This window comes from Bemisia tabaci, chromosome 2, assembly GCF_918797505.1.
Source record: "Bemisia tabaci chromosome 2, PGI_BMITA_v3".
NCBI classification, from domain to species: domain Eukaryota; kingdom Metazoa; phylum Arthropoda; class Insecta; order Hemiptera; family Aleyrodidae; genus Bemisia; species Bemisia tabaci.
This window is the reverse complement of record NC_092794.1, coordinates 55,992,896-56,019,316: the sequence shown is the minus strand read 5'-3', so window position 1 is coordinate 56,019,316 and position 26,421 is coordinate 55,992,896. Positions and strand designations below refer to the sequence as shown.

General features: G+C 38.6%; 1 protein-coding gene across 2 annotated transcripts; it reads right to left on the bottom strand.

The window, feature by feature from the left end:
* Positions 1-677: 677 nt before the first annotated feature.
* LOC109034279 (uncharacterized) lies at positions 678-13,020 on the bottom strand. 2 transcript variants are annotated; one of them, XM_072295889.1, is made up of 4 exons: positions 12,708-13,020; positions 5,359-5,478; positions 4,146-4,299; positions 678-3,350 (listed from the first exon to the last, which is right to left on the bottom strand). In XM_072295889.1, the coding sequence occupies exons 1-3, from the start codon at positions 12,791-12,793 to the stop codon at positions 4,206-4,208; spliced, it is 300 nt and encodes a 99-aa protein (XP_072151990.1). In that variant the 5' UTR covers positions 12,794-13,020; the 3' UTR covers positions 678-3,350; positions 4,146-4,205. The 2 variants fall into 2 exon arrangements, with proteins under 2 accessions (XP_072151990.1, XP_072151988.1); XM_072295887.1 differs by having other exon boundaries at positions 678-3,371; positions 12,708-13,019.
* Between the last annotated feature and the right edge of the window lie 13,401 nt (positions 13,021-26,421).

Here is a 26,421-nt window from a genome sequence, read left to right as displayed (position 1 = left end):
TTAATCAAAAGAGGAAGAAAATCCTAAAATAGCTACGAAATGACAACTTCTTCCAATTTAACGTATAGAACAAAGGAAAAGAGAGAGAGAGAGAGAGAGAAAAAAGAGACGACCTGGGTGCACCTAATCATCCCTTATAGGCGATAATAGTGAAACAATTTATTCCACCGTATGTATGTCTAAGGGGCTTAGGGCACAGTGGTTGTAAGTAATACTTCTGGAACAATCGAATCATTTATATTTTCTACATCCGAAATGGAGTAGATTAAAGGGGTCATGAATCCAGTTTTCAAAAGAACTTTGGCAACGTCAAAAGACTCATTCGGTGTTTTTCCTTAGCAAGGTAGAATTGGACCACGTTAAACGGAAAGGAGCCAAGCCTCATCAGCTATTGCCAAATTTAATTGGGCGATTTAATTTTTAACATGAAAACGATTGCGCGGATTTCCGTGTAAATTTCAGTGAAAAATCTCCATAGTTTGAAGCAAATATTTCAAAGGAATCCGCACAAACGTTCTCTCGTAAAAAATTTAATTGCCCAGTTAAATTTGGCAATAGCTGATGTGGCTTGGTTCCTTTCTGTCAAACTCGGTCCAATTAACCCTTGCGCCATCTCTTTGACGCTGCACAGAGAAAAAGTAAAAAACACTTTTTAAAAAAATGAAAACAAAACGACATACTATATATAATGAGGAAGTTTATTCAAGGCATATCAAATATAAATATAAAAACAATAAATATAACTAAAAAACTTTAAAAGCTTTTAACATAATAAGTGTTTGTTGGGAAGGGACACACTTTCTGCAAAATGCCTCCATGCCAATTATTGAACTAACATGTCTTTCGTTCTCTTCATTGAGGTTTTCACCGCAGAAAGTTAGTTGGAGGGTTTTGATGGAGCGGATTTCATTTCTTTGAAAGGCTGCAATATCCAATGACATTTTTGCTGAGTTATGCATTTTTTGAAGCAGGGCATTTTTCAGTACGGAAAGTGGTTGTGAAACGAAGGGACTTGGCGCTAACTCGGAAAGTCGTGGAAAAATTTCAAGGTCCGAGTTTTTTTAAACATCGTTGCAAAGTTTTCGGTCCAATCAGCACCTGTAAGCGGTAAACTTCATTGAGTCATTAAGGGGACCATACTGCGTGCAAAGTGGCGTAGAACTTTCCGGTCCCTGGAATTCCGGCGCTAATTAAGCACGCTTATCTCTTTACAACCGCCACTCCAGCACCTCGCCTAATTTTATGGCAATACTGCGTTATCTGCAAGATTGGATTAAACCTACATGTTACGTTCTCGGAGCCGTTTTTAACGCTGGATTATGGATGGGAAGCCTTGGAAATATTATGAACTAATATAAAAATCTAAAGTGGTATGAGTTAATATCAAGGAGAGATGAGTTATTGACATAATAATGTACACAATCCCCATTAGCGTTGACTGTTTCATTTTGGACTTTCTATCAAATTAAAAAAAAAAAAAAAAAAAAAAAAAAAAAAAAACTCTGATAAAATGTAGGAAGTAGGAAACCTTCCTTTGTCCGTTATTGAGTAAAATTGATGTTGAAAAATCGTTATGGGAAAAAATAGAATTAAAATTGTCAAAAAACCTCAAAATTAAAATCAAACTATACGATATGCAACATTTAAAATTAAAAATCTACTTAACATTTCCGTTTCCGTTTACTGTAATGCAATGATTAAAGACTCATCAAAGCGCAATGTTGCTTTTTTTGTAAAAAATTTCAGATAGGGCTCTAATTTGCATATTTTGACAGTGTTTTTATAAGTTATTCCGCTATAAAATTCACGTTTTTCTTTCTTCTTTTCCCATTTTTTTGTCTTAGGTAATATGGTTAATGCAACTAGAGACGGTAAAAAACCCTCGTGAAGGGAACCATCGTTTTATGGTGCACATTATCGATTATCTTAAGTTTCACAGAAGCAACAGCAACTTGGGGACTTACTGTAATAAATAATGATTAATTAAAATGAGGTATAATACGCTAATACAATGTCAGAGGTAGATAGTTTAATGACGATAATTAAAATGATCAATGGAGTAACTGCAATACGAATATAAATGACTCATCAGAAATGCGGTTAACTTCAATGAACGGATACTAATAGTTCTCTAAGTTTTATCTACAGCTACTATAAATTATGACTAGACTCGACGTGACTTTTAGTAGTATCCTATGGCAAGTAAATTATCCTGTCAGGTATTTCATCAATTTTAGACGTGATAGAAAATTCAAATTCTCCGAATGACAGAACTCGTATTGGCACTTGATTGAATTATAGGAGTTCGTAAGTATTTATTTCATTCACTTAGCAGTCACTTAGAATTGAGAAATATGAAAAAATAAAGTACTAACCAAATTCAAAACTTAAATTAATCCAGTTTGAATGAATAAAATAAAAACACTAAAACATTTTGGTCTCTTCTAATTGGACGGAATCTCTCATACGGAACAAAGTTGTACAAATAAGATTTAGAGAAAAAAAATGTTAAAACTTTCGTCACATACACGGTATTCGCGTAACATTAACTTCAGAATATGGGCTGTAGGACTGTATGGACGAAGGACTTTAGATTTTGCACACATAGGAAAAAATAGGCGAATCCTCTCCTCTAACAATTCATGATTCAATAAAAAAAAATTTCTATGAATGCATGTTAATGATTATTATACAGGATGCAATGATTCATTCTATAATTAATAAGATTAGAATGTTAACTAAGGTAATGAAACAATAAATAATGAAAAAATATACCCTATGCAATTTTTACTAGATATATTTCTATATGCAGTATAAAACTTTTTTTTTTAAAAAAAAAGTAGTAGTATAATTTTTTTTTTTAAAAAGATGTTGAAGATTACATTTTACTTAAAAGGTATGTACTCATGCATTCAATAAATTATCTGCCTATTTACTTGCGACGTAACCATACCATCTACTTATTTTACGAGGTGGCTCGTGGGCAGTAAAATGTTTTGATACAATTCTCAATCACTGCCGCCGTAGGCACAGAATAAGAATTAAACCGCCCGGAAAAGGCTGGTAGGAATAAAAATCCGTTACAGTGGTGAATCCGTGGCAGCGATGAATCTGTGACAGTGATGAATATGTGACAGTGATGAATCCGTGATAGTGATGATCGGCATCGACATTAGGTATGGTTTGAGATGACAGGATTGGCAGGGCTTCGGTTCAGGTATCATAGTCCAAACGTGATGATTTTTCGTACAGAAAATCAGCAACTGAGTGACCAGACGACCTGGGCTAAGGACTTGAAGGCTCATTACTCGAGCCCAAGTTGAATAAGCGAGATTCTGCGTGTGACAGGGCTGTAGAGAAAAAAAATTGGGCTGTAACAGACAAGGAGTAGGCAAAAGATAAAATTGTGTAAGTGTTGATTAATTTCATAGTTTTGGGTAAGCTATACCTCCGAAGTCCGTCGCAAGGCAAGGGTAACCCCCATCAGGAATCACGAATGCAACCAGCAAATTCGCCCATCTCCCTTAGCCAATGAGTTTATTGCCGCTATATAGCTTCAACTTTAAGAGCTTTTTTTTTTAGCTAGGTGGGGGCGTTTTCGGTAACCTATCCTGGATTTTCGGGTTTCTACTAAAGTTTTACACATGATCACGCACTTCAATTGGACTGCATTTTGCAATTTGGAACTATACATTCTGACCCGGTTTAAAAACAACGTATGTACCATTAGTTTCCCTATGCACATAAGTGTTTTTTCAGATGAGCCAGAATTTATAGTTCCAAATTGCAAAATGCAGTCCAATTCAAAGTTCTATGGAAATTGCTACAGATTTGTATTAAAATAAACAAATAAAAAAATCTAACTAAAATGACTATTTCTCTGGAAAGTTAACTCGGGGTAATTTCACGATGCATCATATCTTGTTCACGGATATAATTTGAATTGATTACAAAAAGAAAAATTGATATTACAAGAAAGAACACTAAAAAATGTGGCCCGAACGGTATGTGACAAGGTGGTAAAATAGTGCTGGGTCCTCACTATTTTGCGGGGAAAGCGAGGCCAAAAAGTTCCAATATTTTCAATAAAAGTAAAAAATGAATAATTTTAAGAATATGAGTAGGTTAAAATTTCAATGTCTTACCGTGATGCAATGTCAGGAATAAGTTTCATTGGTCAATCAACAAAATTTGAGTGGTCCTCATTATTTATGCGAGTTCGTCTCTACACTGGTATACGAGCGTTTTCTCTCGGATACGTCACGTCTTTTGCCTCCTACAGATCTCCTTCGCCTTCCACTGAAAAAGATAATTTATAATTAGAGGTTAAAACCTTCTGTGCGAAAGGGATATATTTTTTGTATCAAAGATAGTGTTTTTTTTTTTTTTTTAGGCGTCAATGAAATATAAATATTAACTTAAGATTATGAGACATAGCAGCTACAGTGGCTGGTTTACGATGAAAACGATGAATATGAGTTAGACTCTACTTCACAAAAAACTGCATTTAGTAGTGCTTTTATGCAAAATAATCCCTAAGCTTCACAGGAAACTTCCAAGAAATACCCTCTCCCTCCTCAACTTGTAAGCTGATCGGGGGGGGGGGGGGGGGATTAAGATCCCATAGATCGAATGTATTTGAAATTCCTAAATCGGTACTTTGTTCGATGTCCACTCGTCTGAGAGACAGGAAATTTCATGAGTTCGGTGAAGTTTCTTGAGTAGCACTACTCAATGACAGTAGAGTGCTTAGTTCCTAGTGAGGTTGAATTCTGCTTTCCTCGAAATGCACGTCTCATTGTTGAAAAATTTTTAATGCACCTATTCTTAGAATGAATGAAGCATTGTTTGAAGAGGAAAGGATGAGAAATCCAATTTTTTCGCTAAATACTGAAGTATTTTTTAGAGAATTGTTTGTAGTTGCGTAAAGTAGTAATCAATTACAGGAAACAAGGAAAACTTTTCATTCATGTGAAAACCCTGCGCAGTTTAGCCTTGAGACTTCAAATGACATTGCAGATGAATAATTCGGTAAGAGGCATCCTTTTTCTCCGTTTCTTTGCTCTGCCCTATTCAACCTATCACTTTTCCACCCTAAATAATTGTTCCCTGAGATCGTTGGTACCCCCCGAGACTACTAAAAAGGATTGCTTATAAGCATATCTGTTGACTTCTGCATACAGTTATGTCTCAATTTTGGCCGGTGTAACTACCTTAAAAAAAGTTCTTCAAATTCGAGTAAAAACGATCAAATTCAATATGAACATTCAACTTCAAAACAAAATATTCAAAAATAAAAAAAAATTTAAGACTAAACTTTACATTTAATGAAGCATATTGATATATTTAAGTACTTACATTCTCTCAGGGTCAACTTTTCCGTAGCCAAGGGGGACTGTCATTACTTGTCCCTTCATTTTTGATAGAGCCAAGAGTGTCTCTAGTTCTGCCAATCTGTGATCGGACACTCTCTTCATTCTGAAACAACACAAATGCAGAAAAATGTTCTTTAATACATTGTGTTGTTGATAAGATGCCGTATTGGTCATGTATATTGCTGCAAGTAATCAATCCTCATACCAAGACTTAAAATACCCCTCGTCATCCCTTCTATTTCTGTAAACAGCATATATTTATGCACACGTGTCATCAACCCGGAAACAGAGTATGAGATCTGTGTTGAAAATTACTCTTTTGACATTACAGTGAAAAGAGCTTGAATTCAGGAAGTGCAAGTGTAAAGTGATTGCATCGGTACAGAATTGTAAGTGGTAAGCAAAATTCTGAATTTTATAGAAAGTGTATATCTTTGGAATCCTCCGCACTCCAGTGATCTAAGTTTATAAAGAGTTTCCAGAAGCACTCTACATGCACGCATGATGTAATGTAATTAGTGAAGTTTCTTGCGCAATGTAGATCATTTCTACTCGGATTTTGCCATACTTAATCTATGATTCAGATAAATTTTTTTCTATGATAAATGGGGTTTTGTACAGGGAAACCGGAAAATTACTTAGAGAGGGTGAGAAACCATGCGATCCCATAAATGGATGATCGAAAGATTGAAATTCGAAGACGCTGTATTAATTTGGTTTGACATAATTAGAGGGACACCCACTTTCTGATTATGTGAATTAATTTTTCCAATTAGCGACCTGAAAAATTTATTTTATTGACTACACAGTCGATTAATCGATAGTCCTCAAAATAATGGTTTGCTTTCCCCTATTCGCCCGATATTCACGTTTACTTAACTTTTTCTGATAGAAGAAAAGTACATTTAATGAAATGAATAATCGTCATGCCATTTAAATTTTATTTCCTGCAAGTGTATACCTTTCGTAAAATGATTCCTCGCATCTACGCTCACTAGCGTTTAAGTAGTAAGAGTAAGTAAATGTATACTTTGTTTATTTATTTACTTTAGTCATGTATTTCTAAATGCTAGTCTATACCTACACTCCATTCGGGGATTCATAGTCCGACAATTATCAGGAGCAACATTGTTGAAAAATTGTTGAGAGTGGTCATGCATTAGAGTCATGACAAATACATATAGGTAACACTCCAAACCATAACATAGAAGAGTATGCGTTGGGTTCCTTTCTAAGATTTACATTACATCACTTTGCCTATGATGAGTCTTGAACTTAATTGGAGTATCCCTCTCTAATTGATTCACTGTTGCCAACACAAATGAAAAGAATACATAGATCGTCTCGCTTTTGAAAATATTGTAGTTAGACTCTTCCAAACGGATAATCTACACGTAACAAAGAATCAGATTTTGATGGTTGGTAGTTAGATTAGTCTCAAGAATAATAATACCCATCCTACGGCTGAATTCCTTCCCTTAAATAAACGGAATGATTTCCTCCGAGATAGTATGTTGGAAAACTTTACCCACTCCCACCCCAACCCCCTCTCCTCAGGAGAAAAATTTTCACAGCATGCAAGTTGCTTTCGAACTGCAATATATCTCCCGCAGGATGGGAAACTCCAGTGGCATTTTCTGCTCACGTTCGGGGAGCAATACTTCCAGCGGGCCGATTATTGAAATTGATGGACGAAGCTATAGACAAAAGGGCTATGATGGGATCCTATAGGTGGAAGCAAACGGTTGCAATGAACAAAGGAGGTGAGTTATAGACTAACTAACGGCAACCGATAAGAGACCCTCCAGTTAGTCCATGAATTCCCCCTCAGTCTATAAGAACCATGCGCATCAACTAATGGGATATCTCCACACTCCCTATATTTTCTTTGTCTATCGCTCTTTTCCATCGATTTCAATAATCAGCCCGCTGGATAAACCAAGGTGTGCATTATTTTTTCTTCCGTATTTATTTTTACCAATAATATAGACTTGAAAATTAAAATCGTCGGCTTGGAGCTTGGCAAATGAATCTGCCAGGTGACATTCACAAAGAACATCAGTAATGTATCCTCGAGTAGATAACTATTGCTGCACGAAGGATGGTTCCTGGCCTACCTCGTAAATTGAAGGCGAAAATGCGCGACCTTCCAATCGCTTTTGTGTCAATGTTCCTCAACCAGACCCAGTGTCCCATTCTCACCAATCTATAAATAAGGTACTCTAAACTTGCCTACCGGCAACACTGAGTCCAATTTCCACTTTTCCCAATTACTGCGACGCAATAAAGTCTGCGAGAGATTGCCGGAAATCAGTTGGAGGTATCGTGATTCGGTCCTCTTTAACATCACCCTGAGAATAAATTCGCTTCCAGTCGAGTCAGACCTCTATGATGTAAGGCATTCACGGAATGCGGAGCCGTTGACGGTTCTCAAGAGGCGCTACTGCGTAACGCTTTGCACGCAAAGTCTTTATGATCGACACTTCGAACGCGAGTGAGTTACGATAATTCCACCAATTAAGATCACTCCCAGACTCTCGAGTGTGTCAAATTTTAACAATTTTGGGCCGACGTTCTGAAATTAGAATCTGCGACGCGGAGTTTATCGTGGCCTTGGTTTTTTTTTTTATAAAACAAGGACTCAGCGGATGGGTAAATAAACACTCGTGAAAAAAAAATTGTCTGATTCAATTATTTGGATGGATTTGCCTTGTTTTTGTGTGTTACCTCCCAGAAAGAGTAGAGGCTGCGTGTAGAATAAAAAAGTGATGGGGTAAAATAAAAAGGGTGAACGGGGTAGGCGCGTGGTCAAAGGGACTTGGGGGCTTGAGCTTCCTCCCCTCAAAAGCAAAAAAAGATTCTTCTCAAAAATTCTTCGAGAGAGGACCCGTGGATCCGGCTAGGGTGCGGCTTATAGAGGAAATTAAAAATGATGAATTTTAAAATTGACAAGGCACCCCGCCAAAACGTTCCTACTAGTGTAAAAACAAACGTTGTAGAACAGTTTTGCATTTGGTCAACATTTAGAGGTCCCGACGGGCCTTTAAAGTTGCCAAATTTGGCTAATTTTCGCATTTTTTCGTCAATTTTGGCAAATTTTCTCAGGCCTTACTGAGAGTTCTAATCGGTCAATTTATTCATAAATAGGCAGTACATAACCTAAAATATACCCCATCCTCCACCTTAAGCCCCCCAGCCCCCCAACCCCCCTCCCTCACCGATCCACTATAAATACACCCTTTATAAACTACGCTATTTTGGTAGTGACCAGAGATCTTAAGTAACCCTGGTCAACACGGGTTCAAATGTGATTGTACTAGGGTAGTTTTTAGCGCTGAGTCCGAAAATGACCTCCGTTATGCTGGGTCAGGTCGATTTTCCCCGGAAAAATCAGGATTTTCCTTAAAAATCGAGCTTTTCCGGTGAAAAATCAATTTTCCGGAAAATCTGTGCATGATGGAGGAAAGATAAGGTCATTTTCGGATTAATACCAGTATCCGATTGATTTACGTCGGAAAGGAGGGAAAATATTTTTTCTCAGGCGACAGGTGGAGTTGACTCCACTAAATTATTGCCACTGCAGCCGAAAATGACCCTCATTTTCTTCCAAAATCTGTCAATTTTTTTTAAAAATCGATTTTTAGGGGAAAAATGCACCTTTTTAACTCAAAAACGTTTAAAAACATCCCCTCTTTTCGGAATCTGGATTTTCCAAAGGTTCTGAAAGGAAACGAGGGTCATTTTCGGCTGCAGTGGCAATAATTTAGTGGAGTCAACTCCACCTGTCGCCTGAGAAAAAATATTTTCCCTCCTTTCCGACGTAAATCAATCGGATACTGGTATTAATCCGAAAATGACCTTATCTTTCCTCCATCATGCACAGATTTTCCGGAAAATTGATTTTTCACCGGAAAAGCTCGATTTTTAAGGAAAATCCTGATTTTTCCGGGGAAAATCGACCTGACCCAGCATAACGGAGGTCATTTTCGGACTCAGCGCTAAAAACTACCCTAGTACAATCACATTTGAACCCGTGTTGACCAGGGTTACTTAAGATCTCTGGTCACTACCAAAATAGCGTAGTTTATAAAGGGTGTATTTATAGTGGATCGGTGAGGGAGGGGGGTTGGGGGGCTGGGGGGCTTAAGGTGGAGGATGGGGTATATTTTAGGTTATGTACTGCCTATTTATGAATAAATTGACCGATTAGAACTCTCAGTAAGGCCTGAGAAAATTTGCCAAAATTGACGAAAAAATGCGAAAATTAGCCAAATTTGGCAACTTTAAAGGCCCGTCGGGACCTCTAAATGTTGACCAAATGCAAAACTGTTCTACAACGTTTGTTTTTACACTAGTAGGAACGTTTTGGCGGGGTGCCTTGTCAATTTTAAAATTCATCATTTTTAATTTCCTCTATAAGCCGCACCCTAGTGGATCCCCCTTATTCTGAGGGGGCAGTCTTCCCCTTTCCCGGCCAAGCTCCTCCCCCCTCCCCTAAAAAAAATCCTGACTACGTGCCTGGTCCAGGGGCTCCTAGAGGGTTCTCAAAATTCATATGTTACGCGGTGCAATTTCGCCCTATTTCAGGGTTTCAATGCGTGCGAATCTACTAGGAGTTTTCTTTTGGTCGGAAATAATGATACATTTTTGGGGCTAGTTAATGTTTTAGTGTCCAGTTATTCAGACGTGACCGCGAGAGCGGTACGGTCAATTCTAACTTTTACAACTTTCCTGGATGTCATTATCCAAATATTTTTCGTTTAGAAGAATTGAGTAACATTAATTGGACGTTTTGCTGCGGTAATCATTAAAGACCCGAGGATGACAACAAAAGTCACTCGTCCCTGGACATCTCGCTAAACTAAGGTGCGCGATACAAGTTTTTCAACTCCTCAGCTGCTCAAATTGCATTTATTTCTAATTTTTGCAAAACTACAACATTGACTGTCTTAAAGCGCAGAATAGATAACTCAAAAATCTGATGTTGTATAAGGTTTGTTTTGTCCAACAAAAAAAAAAAAAAAAAAAAAAAAACCAAAAAATGTTTCAGAAATACTTGTTAGGATGGTGGCTGCGAAGGTATTAAAAAGACTCGCAGAGTCTACAAAATTTTAACGATTGGTTAACATTTATTCGGATCAAAATGTGACCAAAAGTTTGCGAAGAAAACGGGTGACTGTGAATGTAATTCATTACGTTTTTGTCTTAAAATAAAAATCTGACTAGGAGAAATAAGACAGAATTTGAATCTGCATTAATTGAGTTGAATCCCTAGCGTAATTTTTTTTTCCTTTCAGACAGAGCGAGATAGCGTGAGCGTGCCTGTTCGTAGCGTTGGCAGAAAATTAATTACAATTTTTAATTCTTATGGGGGAAAACTTTCATTTGAATTTTTTAAAGCGATTTTTGCGAATTTAAGAGATAAGTATGTTGCACGTAAGCCGAAACAGAATTGATTTAATCAAGCAAATGATTATTTCATCCTTACTTTTTGTAATCTGTTTTTTTTCCTGTTAACGAAAAACTGAATACATCAGGATTCAAGCTTAAGCGCCACAATGCATTTCCCATAACGAAGGCCATGGAGAAATACCCTAACTGACAATTTTGGCGAACATGAGTCTACGGCTTTGCCGTATTTTACAGTGTAAAAAATGGAAGCTGATGTTTTTAGTTTTCTCCAATACCGTATAGGAGCGCTCTGATGACGCTGTATTGTGGAAAAAAATTGCAGAACTAACCGCAAAATTCCAAAAATTGCGTCGAAGGTTTTTCTTCGTCCTGCAAAATTGTCACTTTGCAGATAGGCGGTATTGCTTCTTAGCAATCGAAGAGTCTTTCACTTAGAATAAGAAGAGTGTATTGAACAATTTCAATACAGCTTCGGCCAATACATGCCATACATAAGGCAATACATGCCAGAGTCGGAGCTTTTTTGGGGGGTATGACGTGAATACCATATCTTGATCAAGTTTAGACTTGAACTTGGGTTCTTATTATCCGTTGGAATAATCTAGCATGTGATAAAGAGTCATTCTATGCATCAAGTTGCGAGGCCCCTCACCCCAAATCGTAATATACACGGAGAAAAAACTTTGGTTCATACTCAAACGATATCGGTCCAGGTAGCCGAAAGTGTTTGGTCATTAGAACTAAACTTTGCTCCAGGCGAACGAAGTTTTTGTTACTTATCTTAAGACTCGTATTCTTTACCGGCGATTTATTTCGCTCTATAGAACTCTCTTCCTTCTCAAACCGAAGTTTGGTTTCTATACCCAGAAACGTTGGTTTAAACAACTAAAATAAAGTTTTTAAAAACTAGGGTTTTCTGCATGAACCAAAGTTAGATGTACACAACCGAAATTTTTTCTTGGTGTAAAATGGTATGACTTCACACCGCAACCCTCCTCCCTTCCACTGTTTAAAATATCGGAATGACATTTACAATGGAGCTTACAATATCCCCCAACAACCTTAAACAAATGCGAGGCAAAATCTACTGCCTCTACGGAGTGAGTTCCGCTCCACATTCACATCAACCGGGTTTTTTGGGAGCGCAATATAGGTCCCGGAGAAAAGTTCACTGAGGACGCCACTTCGAGATTTGTAACAGTGCCCTTTATTTGGATCGCGTTAAACAGAAGGGACCCAAGCCACATCAGCTATTGCAGACTTTAATCGAACAATTTAATTTTTTACGTGCAAACGGTTGTGCGGATTTTTCTGCACATTTCAGTGGATTTTTACATGGTGCGAAGAAAATTCTTTAACAGTTTCAAAGGAATCCGTACACATGTTCTCTTGCAGAAAATTAAAGTGCCAAGAAATTTGAATGTAGATCATGTGGCTTCGTTCCTTTCTGCTAAACGCGGTTCATTTTAACAACAATGATGTGAAAACTCCCTGAGAAGTTCGACGGTGTAAATTAAAAACCACTTATTTCGGTTTGCGATGTGGCAGACTTCCATTTTTTAAATGGAAAACTACTCAATATGGCAATTCCTAGAAACTGCCATGATTTTTCCTCCCTGAACAAAGAAAATTCTGCGAAAACTTCAGAGAATGATGACACTTTGTTCACCTTCAAAAAAATAAAATGAGATCGGAGATTATCAATCGCCGCAAACGAGATACGTGGTTGCGGACTCACACCGTCGAGTTGGACTGCATTTTGCAATTTGGAGCTATAAATTCTAACTCATCTGAAAAAACACGTATGTGCATAGGGAAACTAATGGCACATGTGTTATTTTTAAACCGGGCCGAAATTTATAGTTCTTAATTGCAAAATGCAGTCCAGTTGTTCTATTTTGTTGAGTAGAGTGCACCAACCTGAAAGGGCTCCCGTGAGTTTCGTTGGTCACGCAAAGGAAGATCACAGTAACAACCACGAACACCACAATTCTCAACGAATACATTAAAAGGCGCACTGTTTTCTCGCCCGACGCGTATCTTTCCACGCGTAACTGAAAGACAAAAAAATAGCCAAAAACTTTCGGTTATTTCAAGATCCAGGGATGCGGCACTTTGTATATCCGATTCAATCACTCATCATTTCGCGCACCGGAGAAGTTTGAGTTGACCGCCAGGGCGGATCGGTTCGCGGATTCGATTGGTCCGGATCGTCCAGCGCACGGCCCTTATAAACGCGCCTCTCAACGGTAGCCGGGGACTCCATCCGGTTATCTTCGTTATCAATGATTCACTTCTCAAGCTCCGAGCTTGCGGGGTTGTCGAAACATGTCAAAATCCCTCAATTACGCGTAGGAGACGGCCGGCACACCGAAAGAAAAAGGATGCTGATTTAACATTCTGGATGTAAAAAAGTGTGCGACAACTCACAAAACGCTGAATTAACCGCCCCAGTAGTTAGTTTTACATCTTGATACTGCTAAAGTAACTGTCGTAGCGGTTAATTCAGCATATTGTGAGTTGTCGCACACTTTTTTATATTCAGAATGTTAAATCAGCATCTTTTTTTTTTCGGTGCACCTGTTCTTTTCCTAAGAAAGACAAATCTTTGTACCCGAGTAGCATTTTTCAACGGGAAAATCGTACTACGTTAGAATTGAATCGATTTTTCGGCAATAATATCGCTAGGATCATCAATATCTGAGCGATTATCTTGGATCTTGTTGCAATTTTATCTCTATAAAATCGCAGTCGATAAAACCGAAATTTTATCTCAATTTATCCCGATTTTTTTGTCCGATACAATCGCGATTTTAGTGCATTTTTATGGGATGAAATTGCAATTTAATTGCATTTTTATGCGATGAGATCGCAATTTACCGCAATTTTTTAAGAAATAATATTGCAATAAATCGACCCTGATGAATCTGGCAAAATTGTATTTAATCAAATAACTCCATTGCAGACTGGCAATGCGGAGGGGGGGTCAAAGTTTTTTTTGGAATAATCGAGTACCTGAAGCGTTCTCAGTGGTTTTTTAAAGTGTGAGTGATTATCGTGTATATTTGCATGTGTGTATGCGTTTTTAAGTTCATTTTAGTCAGGAATTCACTGGATCCCACTTAGATCCCTACGGGAGAGAGGGAAGAGACAACACTCAATTTTCTGAGATTTCCGACCATTTTGGTTACTCCTTATTTTGATAAAATGCACCCATTTCTCAGCAGCAATTTTCGGCAAAAAATTGAGAATTGCAGATAAACTCGGACTTTAATTTCCACCGTTTGACAACAATGCTAGGAGGCGCGGCCTCCTAGCACTCCCGCCTCCGGGAATTCTAGGCGCCTAGGTATGTGCAGCGCGCGCTCGTCTAGCTACTTAAAGTGGACAAACCGAAAAAACGTTCCGGTTTTGACGTCACCAGAACAAGGACGTCATTCTTGAGGATTCTATGAATGAAGCGGTGACGCGAGAGAGTTTGCACACGGTCGAGTGATTTGCGGCAGGTTGAAAGCTGACGACGGTTATTTTGGGCGGTGAGCGTACGGATTTTCTGCGGTGAGATTGCGTAAATTACGCGGGGAATTTACTACCGTAATGATGGAGGGAGGGGCGAAGGGGGGTCCTATCGGCTGCACTCGGAAAAAAGAGTCGTTGCTCTCACGATGCTCATAGTGGATATGAGGGGCTTGGAGGACAAGGCGCAGAAGTGCAGTTTTTGAAAAAAATTGAGGTATTAATGATTTCAAGTTAAAGTGGTCTGAATGCATACTGTGAAAAATTCGCTCCCAAATTTCAATCATCAAGCATCAAAAAGTCAGTTTGTACTTTCTCTCCGCCATAAGGACCCGTGTAATTTCGAAACTTAAAACACACATTTCTCGAAATAGAAAAAACTGCACTTAGGCGCCTTTTCCTTCAAGTCCTGCATATAGACTAGGTTCAACAAAAATGCACCAAGTCGGATCTAAGATACAAATGAGTTATTAGGTGTAATTTTGCCTTTAACTAATCGAAAATTTACTCCTCTTAAAATGTAACTGTTGAAATTAATAGGTCGAACATTGAAATAGTCCTTATGTTTGATCTTATGGGAAAATAAAACCTCAAACCTCTTTTACTCAATTTATATTTAATGTGATTTGGTGCGTTTCTGTCAAATTTCGTCAATTTTAGGTCCTAAAAATTTTTTTAGGCATAGTTACAATGTTGATTTGTGGTAATAACTTTCTCGGTTCCAATAGAACTTGCACCACAAACGTAGCATTGTAATTGCCACTAGAAAAGTAGGTTAGAGCTGGGATCCACTGTAGGCATTGTGACAAGATTCTTTTCTCTCCCTGTGAATTTTCGGCAGGACTATATATTAAAGGGGGTCACTGTCATTCTGAAGTCCCACTTCAAAATTGACAAATTGTTTAATTTGAATTTTGAATCTCTGATCACAAAACCCATCGGCTTATCCGGAGTTGGAGCGTTCTGCCGCTGTGGGGCATGGTAATTAGGCTCTAAAACGGCGGCTATAATGCCGAAAAATGTCTCACATCGAAATGTAATGGGACATACAAAGTTTTCCTAATGCAATACTACCACGTAATCCCAAAAAAGTAGCGTGAACGAAATAGCGGAATACCTACCGGAAACACTTAACGTTTCCGTTTGCATGAGCTGATCGCCAGAGGCACTCTCTGCTCTCTGGTTGCGGGGAAAATTATACTTCGTCAAGTAAAAATTCACAGTAACTTTCGCGCGCAATCAGATATTGTTTCCAGTAATCAAAAAATGCAACCGGAAATGCTGAATACTTCCGGTAAATATTCACTTGACGCTGTATACTTGCGCTCGCAATCAGAGAGTGTTCCCGGCAATTTACTGATGCAACCTGAAATTTCGAGTGTTTCCGGTAGATACCTATCCCCTTAACGCTACTTTTTTAAGACATCATTTTTTGGGATCAGGAAGTATTATTGCACTGGAGAAACTTTGTCTGCCGAGTTTTATTATGATATGAGACATTTTTTCAGCATTACAGCCACCTTCAGAGCCTCACCGCGGCAGAACGCCGAAGCTCCGGTTAGGCCGACAACGGGTTTTGAGATCAGGATTAGGAAAATTCTGTCGATTCCGAAAATATGTCCATTTTGAAGTGGGGCTCCAAAATAGCAGCAACTTCCCGGACTAATAGGTTTGAATTGGGCAAAATTTGTTATGAGTGAACTGCTTTCATTAAAAAGTGGTTAAAAGTTTGGTAAAAAGTCTTTCTGTTTTCGTACATCAACTTATTGGAACTTTTTCGGTGGTAAAATTTTCTTTAAAGAGACTGTCCACAGAAAAAGGGGCCTCGTGCCTCCGTCAAGTACCTTCCTACAGACAAAGTATGGACGCACTAAGTATGGACTCGCACTTAGCGATTCGTAGGATGCAGAAAAACGACGTCGGGTCTCTGAATGGTGGAAGGCATGACACAATAATTTATGATACAAATATTTCAACTCCGGTGTGGGAGGTGAGGTATCATACGCAACTGAAGGCGTTTTCGACCGGCGACAAAAGTTTATCGTTGCTCACGAGTCACAACAACGTGTATCGAGTAAACGGATCTGAAACAACCGCACCCACTCGTCATTTCTTTGATGACTCGTATCTTTGTTGGGATTTAGATACGACACAATAATTGCAAATTATGCCAACAGTTTCCATCAAGAATCCTTCCGACCATTACTTAATGTTCGAAATGCGATTAGAGAATTTTACGACTACGACTACGAGTTAGTATCATAAACACAATGATTTTTTTTGGGGGGGGGGGGGGGATAAAGTATCACACGAAACTGAATGCGGTTTTGACTGGTGACAACAGTTTGTCGTTGCTCACAACAAAGCGTTTCTTGTGAACGGATCAAATAAAGCCGCATCTCCCCGCCATCTCTCTGGAGACTCAATTCACGATCTGCCAAAATATGAGACAATTGCAAATTATGCCAACAATTTCTATCAAGATTTGTTTCGACTACCTTTGGGACAATGTTTACTCCTTTCTAAAATTCCTACAAGATATAAGTATGAGCCGCTTTAGGGTATTGTGCCTTATAGGTCTTTTCAAAAAACCCACGTTATGGTTTTCTGAAATCAGCTCAAATAATGTATATTTTCAATTTTTTAATCTGCCATCTTTCAGGTACGGAATTGCCGGCTTATAATGCAAGGTTCTGCTCTTTATTGGCACAAAAATGAATTAATCACTCTAAACTTATTTCAAAGCCATTGGGATTAGTCTTTCGTTGGACTTTCAAGATCCGAGTTTCTAGCCCACCTTGTGACCTTGACTAAAATTGCTGTGCTATAAACTTTTGCCTCCGTGGACGGGCTTAGGGTTAGTAATGCGAGACTTACAGGTGGCTGGAACTTTAGTGGTAGTAAAAAGTTCGATCCCGGTAACAGTACTGCGTTGTTACCTGAACTTGAACAGAAGTATTAGGTATACCACAAAAGTAACATTGTAACCACGACTAGAAAACTAGATTGGACCTGGAATCAACTATGAGCACTAAATGCGGCCAATGATTTCTTTGCCTCCGAGAAGGATGACAATACTGTCATTTTCAATGTTTTGATAAAAAAAATGAACCATTAGTCCTGTGGCACATTTATGTTCAGCCTTCAGACTCCCATTTTTTTTATGAAAATTGAACTGACTTCTTTCGGCATCTTTTGACGAGGAAACCTCTGCAAAAAAAACCCCTCTTGTTGCACTTAGAGTACCTATATAGCGAGAGTATGGACAGATCACTTCATGGAGGGCTTAGGGCCCAAAAGTGCAGCCACCCTTCTAACCAACTTCTAACGCACAAAATTTCACTGCCAGTCTGCACATTCCAATTCTAACCAAGATGGCTAAGAATGTACATAAATGAGCCTTCTTCCGCAAAAATGAGTAAATTTGTGCAACAAGTAAGTCAAATACGTGCTTTATAAACGATGGTTCGTAACAATTGTATTAGTAAAGCGCTCTGGATAATTGAGATTCATAGGTTGGCTGCATTTCTGGGCCCTAACTTTATTCGCGGAGACATCGGTGATGGCCTGATGGATTTTCGGAGTTTCACATCTGTCTATACTCTCGCTATACAGGTACTCTAGTTGCACTCTGTGCGTTCGTCTCTGGCGTGGTGAAATAACTGAAATAAAAAGAAAATGGACTTTTGCAATGTGCCTATTTTAGAGGATACAATAGAGGAAACAATCTTCTGTGGGGAATAAGAAAAAAAATAAACAAAAACAAAGCAGTTGCTTTAAAACAGAAAAACGAAACCAGTCAAAAATGTCCATGTTTAGTGTTACTCTGTGTTACTTTTTTTGTGTCAGATCAACCAATACGACTTGGCTGTTCAACCCAATTTTAAGTCAAATTGATCCAAACTGTAGGTTGCTCAGGGCCATCGGGGCATGAAGATAAAGTGTCCTGCGAGACATGTATTCTTGTTTTCCTTCCAATAATCAGAGGTTGCAACTTGCTGGTAGCAAGCCCATGGATCGTATTCGATACATCAAACAAGCGAGATTGTATCGATTTCGATTGGTTCATCATGTAAACAAAGCCTCAAAAGTCAATTGAGTAATCTAAGGGAACGCGGGTTTCCGGGTTTCGTGTGATAGATTTTTTATTCTTGTGAGTATGAAATGGCAACAAAAAGTGAAATTGTTAAGAATTTTCTCATTTTCAGCTTTTCCTATTGAAATCCTAAAATTTTTGTTTGAGGTCATGTTCTATTAGTTTGAACCAAAAAATATATCGAACCACTATCGAATGCGATCTATAGGATTACCACCGACATGATCCAGGTTCGATCCCCGGGGCTGACGCCTAATTTTCAACGAGGTAGCGGGTTTCCGACACGAAGTTTTGGTCATGAACTTCAATCCAAATATTTGGTCGATTCGATACAGAGACAACTAACACAAAAAACCAACATCTTGTGTTACTTCGTGTTTTATTTTCAATATTAACACAAGATTTTGGTTACTTTTTCTTACTGTGCAGCAAAAATACCTTTAGTGTGTTTTTTTTACTGTAGCGGTTTTTTGTTTATTTCTGTAGGCTATATAATCTTATCAGCTGTTAGTTTTTTCTGTCTAACCTCCTGTTTTAATGATTAAAAATGAGAGAGTTATTTTGATAATAAAAAATGATAGAACTGTGATTCGTAGTCTTCTTTTATCCCGTAGTCTTCTTAGTCCCGCTCTCTTGTTGAACGGTAAGAGACAAGGGTATAACAAGAGGCTGATACTCGTATAATCTTTCTAGTTCACCGCGACTGATAAACAATGTTAGGTGCGTTCGTCAGTGCGCACTGCGCAAGAAGGACCAACGAACTTTTAAGTATCTATTTCGATGTCCTTATAAGGCGTGCACTCTTCGGATTCTTACGCATCGCGCGCGAAAACACAGGGACGAGGATTCGTAAGCAAAGCCGCGGCGAGACTGGGATTCGGAGGATACTGTTGATTATTAAAGTACAACCGGTAATCAGTAATTAAGTTTGAAGTGTACTCAAATTCAATGACAACCATATTTGGCTCTTCAATGATAAACTTTTGTTTAGGCTCGACGAAAGCTTGACAGCTCATAAGTGTGTCACTCAGAGATAGGTTTTGATACAGGGTGTACCAAAAGTCCCCCTCATTTCACTGAAAAAAAGGGTTGGATGATATCGACTCAGATAGCCTAATTGGTAGGTACAGCAAACTTATAAAAGTTGCACCCCGACTTACTGAAGTTGAACTCTTACTGATTTGCTGCTCCATTAAGTTGGAGTACAACTCCTTTGAGTTTATTGTGGGAATGGCGCCAAAAAGTTTGTGTGTAACAGCAATTTCGGTTAACTAAGTTTAAAAAATGTGACAATTTTTTGCGGTACTTTCGAACGGTTGAGGAACCATGAAATGAAACTTTGGCTTTCCTATGCTCGTGGAAACTATCTTTTATGGGGGGCTAAACTCCCCGCAGAGGGAGGCCGGTGGCCGGTGGACTTGACCTTTCTTTTTAAAAAATAGAATACATATTATGTGATACTTCGTTGAAGAGAGTTTAGAAAAGAAAATTTTTGGCGTGATTAAATTGCACCTCTCTCACCATCACCGATTGAAACAAAAAGCCAGTCAGATTTTCGAAAATATCAACTTCATAGCGGCGACTTGGAATTTGTGACGGATGTAAACTCCCGATTTCCACAGAGAAGTTTCATTTTTCATTCTTTATTTATGATGCAACATTGACGGGAGTTACCGGAAAGAATACAGTCTCGCCATGTAGTCTCCCTTTTAAAATTTATTCTTGACAACTCATATTAAAAGGTACATCATTAGAAACAAAATAAAATAGAAACTATTCAGAGGAAACTGGAGGTCCTTATTTATCACTAATTCAAAATAGTGCCTCGATAAAGTTGGACTTCACAAAACTTTGACCAGCCACCATTTTAAAACGGTGATAGATAGGAATTTGTAATTCTGATGAAAAACTTAAATTTTTATACTCTTTCAAACGATGTAACAAAAAATATGGAATGCCTTTAAAGGTGGGTTGTCGAGTTGGTGACTCTTTAGCTCCGGTTTCCCCTGAGGAAATCCTAAAAAGATCAATCCATGTAAAAGATAAATTTCTTTAAGACAGGAACATTTCCAAACGTTCATTAATTAATCCACGTTTAACCGTTCAAAAGTCAAGGGTGTGGGTAGACTTTTGGTGCACCCTGTATGTGCACCCACGTTGTTTATGTCGCGTACAGGGCTTTGACACCATCTTTTTTCGTCCAGAATATTCTAAATTCAAATCTCTCGACTGCCGTTATATTCGTTTCAAAGCTTCGCTTTGTTATAATTATAGTTTCCATAGCTCAAGTGACTATATTCCAATATGGGTCGATTTAAGGAAAATGAAAATTTTCCGATGCCGCCTCCCTCACGAGCAGCTCTATGGGACTTAAAGAGAAAGCGCTTTCTCAAGTACCTCTCACAAGATCGTCCCATTAAGTGAGTACCCAATTTTCTTAAAATAAAATAAAATATTTACAAATTCAGTCTATTTGTTTACAGATACGTGCAAAATTGCAGGATTGTAGGTTTTTTTTTTTTTAAATGACGCACAAATTGACCTTCAATTACGAGTGTTTCAGGATAATTTTTCGGAGATGGTGTTTATTTTTGATTAGGTGCGTCTTAAAAATATCGAAGCAGATTAGAGACTTTTTCCTGGATGTATGATGAAAATTTCGCCCAGGTTTACATTCATCGGGATGTCAACTGTTTGGGCTGGGTTTCCGATCTTTAAGCCTGATTGCGTTTTATCAAATCTACGCAGCACGGCTCAATTTTCCTTGAAAATAAACTACTTGAATCAAAATTAAATCTTCTCGATGTTATCTTTTTAGGAGATCCCGAGCTATGCTATACGGATTTGTCTGCAGAAAGCATAAGTGTTTAGCACCGATCATGGTTGTAAACGAAAAATGGCAAAATCGTCCTGATTGCATATTTTTCCCGAAAAATTTGGGAAAGTTTTTGGTTAAAGGCTGAAAGAACCGTAGCTAAATCTTCATTGCTTTAAAATTTTGAAAAAACTGCCTTGAGGCTCCATTCCCTCTAACGTAATGCATAACGTAACCTACACCGAAAAAAAAGTGATGTTGATTTAACATTCTGGATGTAAAACAAGTGCGCGAAAACTCATAAAATGCTGAATTACCTGCCTCAGCAGCTAGTTTTACATCTTGACATTGCGAAAGTAACTGCTGTAGCGGTTAATTCAGCATTTTGTGAGTTCTCGAACACTTTTCGTACATCCAGAATGTTAAATCACCTTCACTTTTTTTTCGGGGTAATTTAAGAAGTATAATATGCATTTCGTGCATGCGCTGCATTTTTTTCTTTTTTACATATCGACGCTGAGACTGGATTGCGGTCTTTTAAAATCTCCATTCCTATTTTATTTTTTTAGAACAAATCAACATTAAGTTTTGCTTGAAGTTTTTTCAGAACTTTCCTAGCACAGAGAGTAAAAATCATGGAAGTTTTTAAGCCCTTGTATACGTTGAGTCGTTTTCCCTTCAAAAAATAAATCATGACAATTAATAGGTCTGCAACGTCGCAAACCAAGATAAGGGGTTTGGAATTGTCACCACCGAGAAGAAAAATGAACGAATCTACTTATCGAGAATGTTACAGCTCAAGTCGATCATCACTACAACGTAAGTCACATGCATTCGTCTACTTAACAGATGTGGAAAAAGTTCCTGTAAAAATCTCAATTTTCAAGTAGATGGAAGGAAGTTTTACATTTTCCTCATGGAGCATTTGAGGCGGTATCCTATCCATTAATTTCAGGTTTTAGCTACAGCTACATATAGTTACGTTTTCTGATTATCTGCGACAATGGTCTTTTATACACGGATGCAAAGCACCATTTCATCTCAAAATCGACCATAGTTGAATTACGTGCACCCAAAGTTTCGATCGCAATACTATTGTACTTCCTTGGGCCCGGCTATTCTATAGCATCTAATTGAGGAGATTATCTCTACCTCAACAAGTTTAGTAGGTATAGATCATAGAAGAAAGGTGCCACTCTCGGATTCAGCTGTAAGGTTCAGGCTTTCCAAGGAGGCCTAAGGATCCAATGTAAATAAAATGATTCCGACGTAGACTTCTAGACGTGATAAACTGTTTTTAATTTTCAACTTTGAAAAAGATTTCTGAACAACCACAATGAGTCTGTTTGCCGAGATTCCCACTATTTCCATGCCACCGTGTTAAAGAGAAACGCCTTATAAACATTCAAACGTTGCCAAATTTCATTTTGACAGAAATTTCATTTTTCAAAAAGATACGCGGGATAAAAGATAAAGATACAAGGAAAAGATAAAAGAGAATCCTATAAGATTGCCATTATTCATTGAGATTTCCACATTTTTTAGATTGAATTACCTATAAATGAGATCCCAGGAAATATGCAAAGAAAAATATACATATTCTTAGGGAAAATCGCTGTTCCTTGGTAAACATTCAGGATTAACTGAATGTTCATGCAGCGCTTTTCTTCGTACGGTAGCGCACAGATATCATTGATTTTTTTTTTTTTTTCAGGAAAAAACCTCTAGATTGGGTTTCTTTTAGAGGGGCCCTAGGAACCCCATGATCTAAAACTGATGAACCAATCAGAGAACAGCATAAACATTGCAGCACTTTTTCTGCATGGGTAGGTGCTGTTGGCTGCACTATACCGACGAATATGACTTGACGGAAGATTGTGTTGACCACTTAGTCATTGAGTCATTGACTCTCTAGGAATGGAGAAAACTAAAGTCCCCTAGGATGAGGGGCCCGTGATCACCTGTGGCAACTTGCGTTCGACGCACATGCGCTGCGACAAGTGACGACTGTAAATGAAGGGTAAAATCAATTGGATAGGAGAGGCAAAAGCTGAGTGGGAGAGAAGTCAAAGACACGAAACAAAGCCTTCAAGTCGTAAAATACTCATAAAAGGCAGTTTTTTCCACGGCCGCGGCCCGACTCCAGGCCACAATCTTATCTCGCGCGGCTGATTAGTTCCGAGTTGGACCTGCCCGTTTTCTGTTCCACGTTCCCAGTTCCGTATCTAGTCCACCGTTGCCAACTCGGATTGCCTTGAGAGTACAGAAAAATCCATAGACCACAAGAAAAGTGGAAGTACAAAACCCAGGGTGGCATGAAACGTAAGAAAGAAATGAAAGATTGGAAATTTCAGAGAAATATTTCATGAAATTTCACGAGGCTGTGAAATATTTCCTATACCTAACCTAACTCGAGGGGCTAGAGTATGCAACCCGCACTCAAACACACAAAATTGGAAAAAAGTCACAATTTTTACATTCTGCGAAACTTGAAAAGGGACCGGTATTTTTCAATATCTCTCATAAATTTCTAAAATTTCATGAAATATTTCACGTAAAATTTCAAGATTTTATTTTTCATGAAATTTTGCCACCCTGATAAAACCTGATGAGCAATAATGAGCATTGCTTGGAGTGCCTTGGCAAGGAGAATATTATCAAGTCTATGTCAATCTCTGATTGGTTCATCACTGTTAGGCCTTTGATGGAGTTCTTAGGGGATCATGTAAACAAATCCGAAGTAGGAAAATCTCTATTCTCAGGAAGAAATGATACCTGCACAAAAAGTGAATTCTTTGGCAAGAATATCGATCAAATTTTCAAATCTATTAAAGTTCGCATAGAACTTTTCTTGGAGTTCGAGAAAAAAAATTCTTGGCACGCCTAGAAATCTGTCACTATTTTTGTGATCACGGTAAATTTGAAAATTCGTAATACGCTCATGCAAACTGTGCGTTGAGGAAATGGATTTAAGACGTTTTCAGATGCGTTCAACTTGATGTACGTGCAATTTTACGTATTGGCAGTGTACTCGGAAACAGAGGCAGATCCAGCTAGTTGGCAACACGAACTTCCCTCCATTTTAAATTATGTTAAATAATCGATTCTTGTCGGAGCACCCGGTCCCGGCCCCTCCAAGAATCGATAGATTCCCATAGGTTTAAATGGAGAAAAACAATGTTGCCAATTTGCTGGATCCGCCAAAGCTCGGAGAGTCGCACTCGGATTGCTGTCTCTTGTGAGCAACAGATTCATTCCGTCGCCTGAATATAAATACTTAGCATTGAATTGCTAAGCCTTTTCTCGAAAAACCGTGATTTCCGGATTCAGACCACAGGTCGCACAAGGCCAGGGACCGTAGGGTTGAATAGGGAATCGAACTCACGAAATCAAAATTTCGTAGCCTCGAAGCCCTTTCCTCAGGCGATAAAAGGGGGTTTTCCCCCTTCCCCCATCTCTTTCCTGGGCCCCTACGTCAATTAAGTGATATTGAATTTTGGAGAGGGTGGCTCCGTCCCCATCTTTAGGAGTCGATATTTCGAACACAATTGATGTGATTTTAGAATTTTTGATATCGATTTGGGGTAAAATAAAATTGTTCGTGCTTTCTGAAATTAACAGTAGAAATAATTCCTAAATTTTAATGGGGACCCCTACTTTGAAAGTCACGACCTCCTTCCTTTACCCTCTGAAGAAGCCGGGGGGCTTTGAGGCAACAAAATTCGAATTCCTATGGGTCCAATCCCAATTATACCCCGCCTAACTTGACTTTAGCAGACCTAAAATACCTGTCCCAGAAAAATGCCTGGTGCGGGTGGTCTGAAACACCCCGTATATTCTAGTAAGTTTTAGAGGGGAAGGTTAACTTTTTGTTGCAATGCAGCGAATAGAGAGGGAGAAATAAATTTGACTGAAAGAAAGTTAAAGACTTATCAATGACTTGTTCATGACACCCGTAATGCTTCTATATAGTCTTTTCTGCATGATTGTCGTCAGATCAACTTTCTGTTTTCCTTCTCTTCTGTAAGTGCCTGGGCTACAAGGCTCTAAGGAAAATTTACTTAATTTTGCTACCAATCCTTGAAGAACATGTATGAATCTGCAACACTTGCAACATGAAATCAAAATTTTTGAAGCATGATCATTGGAAAATTAAACTTTGGCCGGCCCCTGATAGACACCGCTCGATAGATTACACTCTGAATTTGACTGTGACTTTCCATAGTTTCATTCCTAGACAAGAAGTATTTCATCTCTAGGCTTTGAAAACCCTCTATAAGGTAACTCTGAGTATAAATAAACTGATGAGACGCTAAAATCCAAAGACAATTGGAGTAGGTAGACCACAACATGCATGACAAGTGAATCCCTGGTAGATAGGTAAGCACCAACATGGAAGGTTTGAAGCCTCTTGGAATTCGAAGGCCTCAATAATTTCGAATGTTTTAGTGCTAGTATGAAACTGCGAGGAGGAAAAATACACTATTAGAGGCAACTTACAGGTACTTTGAGAACACCTTGAGGCATCCACTTTTGAGAGAGATTGGAGACTTTCATGAGGTTGAGCTAAGGAACACCAAATTGAATACTTTTGGAAGGTATGCGGTTAAGAATAAAAACTACCTCGTACTTATACAAAAGATCATGAACTTCGAGCAACTTTAAATATTCAAAGGACCCACAACACTACCGAGAAGATGAACATGAAAGACGTTTGTTTACAACTTGTTATCAAAATCTTGCGAAATGTAAACAAGTCGAAACTCGCACTCCTATTGGTTCCCGCCAATTTCAGTGGCGCGCTCGCAAAATATACAAATTGACGCGCCAATTTTCAAATATGCGGGGTGTCCTCCAATCGAGCGCTCACTGAGAATCAGCATCGTACCTGACTTTTTCTCGGTTCTTTTAGGTCGTGCAAAGTCAGGGACCCGGGGACCGCGGTTACGGATAGGGAATCGATCCTGAGGCATCCAAATTTCTTGGTCCCCAAACCTCTCCAGCCCCTGGAGGGACGGGGGGGGGGGGGGTGATGAGGGGGGGATTGGGGGTTATGATTCTGAAAATCGGGGTTCCCGACCGAATGCGATTTAATTGCATCAGACTTATGAGGTACGGAAGTTTGTCCATACTTTTTCATTTTGACGATTATATTCCAAAATCTTGACGGCAAACCCGAAATTTGTGGAGGGGGCACTACGCACTAC

Bases quoted from the DNA above. Each gene is read 5' to 3' on its own strand.
- LOC109034279 (XM_072295889.1), bottom strand. From the start codon at position 12,793: ATGTATTCGTTGAGAATTGTGGTGTTCGTGGTTGTTACTGTGATCTTC. The intron at 5,479-12,707 runs GTTGGTGCACTC...GTGTTGTTTCAG, and splicing joins ACTCACGGGAGCCCTTTCAG to AATGAAGAGAGTGTCCGATC. The intron at 4,300-5,358 runs GTAAGTACTTAA...TATCTTTTTCAG, and splicing joins AAAGTTGACCCTGAGAGAAT to TGGAAGGCGAAGGAGATCTG.